The sequence below is a fragment of the Atta cephalotes genome, assembly GCF_000143395.1.
Source record: "Atta cephalotes unplaced genomic scaffold scaffold00109, whole genome shotgun sequence".
Lineage (NCBI taxonomy): Eukaryota > Metazoa > Arthropoda > Insecta > Hymenoptera > Formicidae > Atta > Atta cephalotes.
Genome location: NW_012130173.1, coordinates 64,897 through 74,350, shown reverse-complemented (window position 1 = coordinate 74,350; position 9,454 = coordinate 64,897). Strand labels below are relative to the sequence as shown.

General features: G+C 36.6%; 1 protein-coding gene across 1 annotated transcript in view; it reads right to left on the bottom strand.

Moving 5' to 3' along the window:
• Positions 1 to 9,252, bottom strand: part of LOC105625112 — a 15,154-nt gene extending 5,902 nt beyond the window's left edge. Inside the window, exons 1-3 of the mRNA XM_012206452.1 lie at positions 9,062 to 9,252; positions 3,237 to 3,309; positions 2,954 to 3,182 (exon numbers count right to left, since the gene is read on the bottom strand). Of these exons, the coding sequence (XP_012061842.1) occupies positions 2,954 to 3,182; positions 3,237 to 3,309; positions 9,062 to 9,252 (493 nt within the window). The remainder of the gene's footprint in view (positions 1 to 2,953; positions 3,183 to 3,236; positions 3,310 to 9,061) is intronic.
• Between the last annotated feature and the right edge of the window lie 202 nt (positions 9,253 to 9,454).

Sequence of the window (9,454 nt, the reverse complement as noted above, 5' to 3'; positions counted from 1 at the left end):
AAACGCACTACGCACGTACGCCCACGAAATATTTTATTATTAAAATTAAAAAGATCAAAAAAGCTAAGAAATTAATGAACAATATTATGAAAAATTATATTTTATTGTTAAATAGTTATTATATTATACGCATTTCGAACTCACATATTTTTTAATAATTTTGAGCTATATACATATATATGAAATTTACGAAATAACATTTACGAAATAATAGTAAAAAAGATTCATTAATTACACTTTGTACATTATAATATAATAACAAAAAAAAAATGTGTTTTATATATACATGTATATGCAAGGTGTCTCAGACCTGTCCTTTTTTGTCTCCCCAGGATAAGATTCAATCAAAAATATATTCAGATCAAAGTTGTGGGGTTTAAAAAGCTCTATTTATTGATTATTCCAGTTTAATCTTGCGAGGCTTTGCCAAGGTCAGATCAAGGTCACATCGATTTTTTAAAATGAAAAATCCTACTTTTTATTCTAGTTACTTTTATTCTATCTGTAATAGCTGATGTCAAGAGGTTTATAAAATCCTATAAAAAAGTCTCTTTTGATTAAGTAAATCTAGAGTTATGAAGATTAAAAATTACAATAATGCATTAGCATTATTCAAGATGTACCGCGTGGAGGTTACCCGATCGGATTTACACTGTGTGTGTGTGTGTGTGTGTGTGTGTGTTGCAACTCACGAGCGTGGCGATTTCGTCTCGCGTTCGCAATTAATTCTCTCTCGATTCGGCAGAATTCCTGTCGTTATAACGAACCTTCATCTGACCTCACCCAACAGAAAGCACTTACGCAGTAACTCCTGAGTGTAAGATCTCGAAAACGAGTTGGGCGCCAGGCACGAGCGAGCGTGCCCCTCTTTATCGAAATTACTCGGGAGATTCTACGTGATTTTCTACAGAATTACAAACGTCGATAGCTCTCGTAACCGGCAGCTCACTCTCGGAAATAGCAGAGAGGGCGGTTTGTGGATAGAGGACTGTGTGGAAAAGCGAATAAGCGGCGACAATAAATGATACAGTAATGAGTAACAATAAGAAGTAATGAATATATTAGATTAATCTCCGATTTTCGCACTCATCGACAAGGTCACAGCAACATTATGTGATCAAAATGCGTTATTTTAGCCTCATATAGGCCTCGATATGCTTTACGCGAGGCGTATTAATTACGCTAACTCTCGACAACATGAGTACTACATAAGAATACTGCAAACCGCATTAGTTCGACACTCTGATAACCGAGATAGGCAACGGTTATGATAACACCGCAAATACGGCATGATCTCGTGCTCATCCGCGGGGCTTCGAACTACTTTACAAAATGTCGGAAATAGATAGAGAATACACAGACATCACAATACAAAGTTTCGATACAATCAAGATCAATCGATATGAGACAAGACTTAATGAAATGAATTAGACTATGGCTTAGGCGGAAAGTAACTCTCCTGAAAATCTTACAATGAGTCGCGGGAGGCTCAGACACAATTACCGCGAAAAACCAGACGCACGACAATTCCACGTGCATCTCGCGCATCAAATCCGACAACACGACGATCTCCCGGATATGGCAATTAGCGACCTTACAATTGCGTGACGTTCCTCTCACCCCCCCCCCCGCCCCTAGGAAGTCCTCCCATCGGGCCTCAGGTTCGCTCTCCTGATTTTTCCTCTCTCTCGTCCTATGTTCTTCCGTCGTGCTACCCGTTCACTCGCCAGCACAAGTGCTGGGCGCTGATCCTTTCGGGAGCACGCAGTGACCGCTATCACCTTAAGGGGGTCTTATCGCGCCTAATTGGTGCGAAGCCCTGCAAGCTCCGCGAATCGCGCAAGCCATGTCATCGACGCAACCTGCGTCCTATCGTGCGGAATTTGACTGGATCGCAGTGTTTCCTTCGGCCGCCTCGGAGACCATTTCAAATCTCAGTTTTGCGAGAGACTCGCATTTTCGGTTTCCATGGACACATTGGCGGAAACGATATTTTTCACGCGATGTGCCAAATCATTGAATTGTCACGCGAATCACGCTATACAATCTTCATCGCGACGGAAGCATACGTAATACAACGATAATGTGTCGTCGTACGCGCATCGTACGTAGCCTATGCTACCATAAACGTTTCATGCCGCTGATACGCATACGACGATGCGTCTTCCTTGTCGGATTTTGTCTTGCATAAAACGCACTCAAAGTTGACGTAAATGATGAATGCACTCGTTCCCGGTTGTTATAATTATCGAATTCGAGCCTGTCATCCTCGCTCGCCAGTCGGATGGCGCAGTCGTTGATCTTCTGGCAGTCTATTTCGTGCGACTGCAATTTTTCGCACGAGCTGAAGCAATGGAGACACCTGTAAATAGAGAAATCATTTTTTTTCGTTATTTCTGTTTTTTTTATTAGCTTTTCTTATCATCATGTATCCTTGGGGACCGCACCCACACTCCATATCCCACCACCATTGCCGTCGCCGTCGTTGCCATCGCCACGGACCTCGCATCTATCGTCACTGTCCTCGTCCCACCGCCGCGACACCATGCGATCTTACATACACTTACCGCACATACTTACTATCTATCTTCTTATTATGTTTCGTCATCTGTCCCACCAGATGTTGTCCCTCTCGTTGTATCTTTCTCTTGCGCGCAAAAATATTTTTATTAAATTTTTATTTAATAATTTAAATAGACTGAATGCTTAATATGGAAACAACTCGTTTACGTAATGAAGTGTTACGAAAAGAAGAGGTATATTTATTTTAAGAAAAAAACAGTATATTTATTTGAGTCTAAATTACATTAAAATATTTAATTAAATAATTACAAAAAAAATAATTAAGAAAAATAAAAAAAATAAAAAAATATGTATTGAAGCACCATTGTTTCTGTAAAACGGAAAGCATTACATTAATATGTAACATATATAAGAAGAGAAATTTACATACAATATAATATAAATTTATGATTCTTACAATTGCAATCTTCAGGCTCTGGATCGGACTTATATGACCGCAGACAGAATAATTCCGCCAAAAAAATCCACCAAAAAAAAGTCCGCTTTTTCCCAAATATCGATTCGCTCCTCTCGTTTCTGTTGTGTCTCTCGGCTCGCATCATCTGCCAATTGGCAATATTCACAAATCCTCGTATTTTGATGTAATAACGAGGTACATCCTAAAAAAAAGTATTATAAAAAGTGAATTAGAAAATAAATCTATTTATATTTACCAAGGGGATGATTTGTACGCCCACCTCATTCCATAACTGCAGCCTGACTTGCGGCTCGTATCGATGTAAGATACTGGAAAAAAGAAAAATAAAAAAAGAATATGTCAAATATTTTTGTGTTAGAAACACAATATGGATCTCCAATACATTCAATAGGTTGCTCATCGTTTGCCTCGATCCTGACGTTACATTACGGAAAAATAAAAGTTTTTTTCTTTTCTAAAAAAAAGAAAAAGAATCACACTAACATAACTGTCACTTTCATTTTTATTTAATCACAGAAATGTGCAAAAATATTCTACCCCCTAAATGGTAAAATACCATTGTACGTTTATAAAAATCACGTTGTAATACGTCTCGAGTGCAAATATAACAAAGACTGACACTGAAAAGTATCCTTTGCCATAGCAAAGCTATCTAGGCTACATTTCCGTTGTGTATAAAACAACAATTTAGATCATAAGTGCCGTCACGAGAAAAATTATCGCTTATATCGTTACAGCACTCTTTATAATAGTAGCCTAATATATAGTAGCTGCAATTATTTCTTCTAAATATAATTTTCCTTCTAAATATAATTTTTGTTGGTTAAGAAATTACGATTTTTGTTTTAATTGAAAAATTCATTATAGTTATTAGAAATATAAATTTTATTTCTATAATTACTATTTATATACAGTTTCGAATAAATTAATTAAATAAATTAAACTATAGACAAAATTTTACTTAATTCTGGTATCGCAAAAATATTCGGACACTTAACAAGATATAATAATATAAATATCTATAAACGAAATGATAATAATTTTAATACTTTATTGGACTTTTTTTGGACCTTTTTGTTTAATAACAAGCTGCAAACATTTAAGCATGTTAGAAATAATTTTTGTTAAATAATCTAATGCGCGTTCATTCCTCTTTTAATCGTAATTTTAGTTCTTGTTTTGATCTTGTAGGCATAATCCAAATGTCTATGGTCTAATAAATTCCATAAATTTCTATATTTAAATCTGGTGACGTCTGTAGTGAAGGATGTAATACTTTTGGACAGTTATATAATAAATATTCTTGCACTATTCGCGATTTATGTTTTGGATCATTGTCTTGATAAAATTTGAAATTACCTCGTACATTCATGTTATTAGCACTTTTTATTAAAATGTCTTTTAAAATACTTAAATATTTATTTTTATCCAAAATTCCGTCAATGAAAACTAATTCATCCACTCTTTTACTTGAAATACAACCCCAAACCATTAAACTTCCATCATCGTGTGTCATGGCTTCAAATTTTTCAGTTTGAATTCTTCGTTTACTTTTCGCCATATCATTTTTCATCCGTCAGATCCAAAAATGTTAAATTTGCTCTCATCAGCGAATATTACATCATTCCATTATATTTGTTCTTTAGAAATAAATTCCTTAGCGAAAATTAATCCGATTCGCTTCATTTATAAACGACTTTTTACAAGCAACTCTATCATTGTAATCAATGTTTCTTTTAATGCTCGATGAATCAGGATTTACCTTCTTGTTAATCTCTTCGTATAATTCTGAGTTCAATTTTGTAGCATCCAGGATTTACTTTTATTTCCCTAATAATTTTACGTTTATCTCGTGAGTTAAGTAATTTTGGACGTCCTTTCTAAGGCATTGATTCAATGCGATTTTCACGAACATATCTTTTTACAATATCATAATCTGCTACCGTATTTTTACTCACATTTATTAATTTACCGATTTTTCGATATGATTTGTCTTTTTCATAATGAAAAATAACAAGTTGGCGTTCATCAAATGAACTATTTTTGCCTTTACGTTCCATTTTCACTGTTAACTTGTGATCTTGAGGAAATTACCGTAGGTTAATTCAATTCAACATGAAATAAGTCACATATTTTGTATGACTTACTTCGTGGTAAACAAGTAAGAAATAAATTAACTTGATTTCCGAGGATCAGTAAATGTAAAATATTGTGTTTCCGATATTTTTGCAATGCTAAAATTAAGAATTAATTTATTTAATATTTTTTACATTGAAAACTACATTAGTTAAATAAACAAAATTAATGTTTTTTACATTTATAATGAACGTTTTTCAACGATTAAAAAACCGTAAATTTCTTAATCTTATAAAAACTATATTTCAAATAATAATTTCTCTATTATTATGATGTCCGAATATTAATGCGAGTCACTGTATATATATACATATAATATGTACATATTATACATACATACATACGTTTATATCTACGTACATATATATAAGCGTATAAGCATCATACGTACATGATTCGTGATATGACAAAAAAACAGCGTTGACTGTTGTTTATCTAAACGGAATACGATGGCACGAGGATGAATGGATGGATGGATGGATGGGAAGTAAAGAAAATACATAGTGACATGAACGAAAAACTTTTTTCATATGTTATTACTTTCATATGTTATTACATCGTTTCTTTTTTTTGTACATAAAAACTAAAACCAATAGCTCACAATCGATGAGCTCCATTAAAGCTCCATTAAAGCTCCATACACTAATCGCGTACCATATTGTGTCTTCTGCTGCGATGAGAATCGCGTATACTTGACATCGACCGTATCGATGAGTTAATTGTTCGGGTTAATCGTTCGAACGTTACATCGATACCATCAAATTCAAACATACATCGTAGCGTCGTTTCGGTCATTGTAATGCGTACGGATGAAGAATTGAGACATATGAGCATCGTTCAGCGTGCAAACGCTGATGGTCCAACATTTATAAAATTGTCCTTGTATTCGTTTCGCAGTATCTTGTAAATATTCCATCGCTGCTCGTAGAGACCCTTCCACGTTTCGAGAGACAGCGACAGTTCGTATCAATGATCTCACAGGGCGATCTCTACGTAATTCGATGAATCAGCGTTGATTCCAATTTCCAAATACTTATAGCCCATAGCTGTCAGATCATAACGTCTCAATAAATGCACCACGCGATGCTGTGTATGTATGTAACGTTAAAAAAACGTTACATGTTTCTTTTGTGTATAGAACGTTGAAACATGTTACTGCAATTCTTCTTCGCTTCATACAATGCGTTGCTGTCTTTAGAAGTTTATTCAACCGTTCGTACAAGTGAGTATCGTAAGATTGATTGCATTCGCGTAAATTACAACGTATATGGTAAAATTTCTAGAATCGAGGGGGTAACTCTCCTCTCTTTCCAAGAATTGCGAACGTGTCGATATTTTATCGCGTTTTTTTTCTATATATTTTCTTTGTTTGCGAGTTTATCAATGTTTGTACTTTATGATTTATATTTCGATGGCATTGATGATGTTAATGATGATGATAAACACGTTACAGTTTTTTCCCCAGGACATTCCCAATATCTCGCTTTTTCCTTTGATGGCGGTGGACTTGACGGACTTGGTGACAAGGAACGGTACTCTTTTCGCTCGATTGATTTTCGGCATATATTTTCTTTTATTCGATCCATGTTTTAACGTTCGTAACTGTAAAGCTTGAATGAAGAAAGTCTTATACATTACCTATACACATTGCATATATGTACTATCAGATCGGACATGTCGCGATGCGTTTAACAGAAGCATCGATGTTTTCGAATACATATATATATATATATATACATACATATATATACGTTCATACATATTCATTCATATATATATATATATATATTAGGTGTACAATTTTGCTTCCGCCGTTTTTTTTCCGAAATTCGAGGTTTTATTGTAAAAAACTGGTTATACATTTATGATTCAAAGTATTGTCCATCGCTGGCCACTACTTTCTCCCATCTTTCGGATAGCGTACGAATCCCGCGTCGAAAAAACTGGTTATCTTTTGAGGCTATCCACGAATCGATCCAATTTTTTACTTCTTCATAAGACCGGAAGTGCCAGTCAGCCAGGCCGTGTGCCATTGATCGAAACAAGTGATAGTCAGAGGGAGCAACGTCTGGAGAATACGGCGGGTGGGGTAGGACTTCCCATTTCAACGTTTCCAAGTATGTCTTGACCACTTTCGCAATATGGGGTCGAGCATTGTCATGCTGCAAAATCACTTTATCGTGTCTCTCGTTGTATTGCGGCCGTTTATCTTTTAATGCTCGGCTCAAACGCATCAATTGCGTTCGATACCGATCGTCTGTGATTGTTTCAATCAGTTTTAACAGTTCATAATACACTACACCGAGCTGGTCTCACCAAATACAGAGCATGACCTTGGACGTCAAAATCACTGTTCTTGAAGCGTTGAAACCACTCACGACACGTTCTTTCACTAATAGCGGCCTCACCATAAGTATTTGAGAGCATTCGATGAGCCTCAGCCGCAGATTTCTTCATATTGAAGCAAAAAATTAAAACCTCCCGCAAATGACGAGAATTTGGCTCGTAAACTGACATTTTCAATCGAGAATAACTTTATGATGCAGACACAAATCGACTAATGTTTCTATGGGATTATGTTGACAGATGCCCAAGCTTATTGTATGACGTCTATGATCTATTTATTTCGACCATCATTTACCGCTAAAGCCATCTATAGGAAAACGGCGGCAAAGTTGTACACCTAATATTAAAATCAACTCGTGACGAGCATTGATCATCACGCATTTAATCTTCACAAAATCCCAGCAGTACGTAGAGCAGTACACAGAAATTAAAGTATCCGGTAGTCTACGCGTCCTAACCGGCATTCCGCAGAATCACGCTTCTGTCGGATGACACTGTTACATAGTTTTTGAGTATGCTAGTTGTACCCACATTTCTGTTAGGATCAATCTCCACACCGTTGAGTTCATATCGAATCTCATCGAATATGAACGCGACGCAATTATTTCCCAGTGCCACGTGAGCACCCTGAACTATTTTATTCTTTATCAGTTTTCGACATACAGAAAGCTTTCGTACGATAGTATGTACAGATCCTATTGCTGTATGGCATTCTTATTTCATCGCTGTAACCCAAACGTTGTGTTGGCGAATGGACTGTACATGTGAGTCTCGATCTTAACGATCGTCGAAGATCGGCTCATCTTTAATGTTTAGCATATCAATTAAATATTGCGCATCGCGAATCTCAAAGACTTTAAAAATGTAACGTTTAATGAAAAATATAACGTGCTGAGCTTTTTCTTCTTCTGTCTGAAACAGCTGGATGAGCGGGTGTTATTGAGCTATGACGTCACTGACCTTGTAAAGAATGTATTATCTCTCTGCGTACACTCCGTTCCGTTCAGCACGAGCATTTTACGCTCACGTTATCATTGTCGCCGTCGTACATGCAATCTAACGGTGATCTCTTCTCCTCGAAAATCGAGTAATCATCTGTTCTGGTCGATGATGCATTAGATCCGTAATGCTCCGTGCGATGATCGACAAGTAATGATGATCTGCGCCGGCCTCTCCGACATCTTATATTCTGAAGACACGCTCGTGTGCGCGCTTTTGCCGTTGCTGTACGCGCCCGCGGTTATACTCTACGCACATAACGTTTACATTCATTATGTTGATCGACACGTCCGATTCATGCCACCTTCGCGGTCGCAGTGTACACTTCGAAGAATACCAGCAGCGATCCAATGTTATTAGGCTTGCCAAAGTTTATTCTGTATGCACATCTAATCTCACATCTCATTGTGTTGTAGTTTGCGGCAAACGTAATCAGGTATTTTCCACCTTTACCTTATCGTCATCATTGTTGTTGTTGTTGTTATTGTTGTGCAACGATTATCTCAACAATTTCAAGCGGTGTGGACGATGTGGATGTTTCTGTAAAATCGCTTGTTTCAAAAATTCATTATGTCTCACACTTCATATGAATCCTCGGGAATTGTAATTTCCGCGTCGTCTTTGGTGAAATAAAATTTGTTCAGTATCGTGTGATAAGTCTCAAAAATCGCTAGACCGAGCTCATAATCTCCATCACTCAAATCTATGGCGAGAATGTAATTCGTTGCGAGGACGGTGCTTTTCCCGCTCAGCGTAAGCGTCAACGACATGACGGAAAAAGCGTTCGACTAATACTAAGATTTCACAGTACCTCGTCGAGCTTTTTAAATTCACGTGCATCTGTTTGTAGAAAGCAGATATATCTGTACACAGAAGCTCTGATCGTACGACTAATAGGACGTGCGATTGTACTCATAGCATCATTTCCGAAATAGCGCACCAGTTCCTAAAGCAGTAGAAGATTACCGAAAC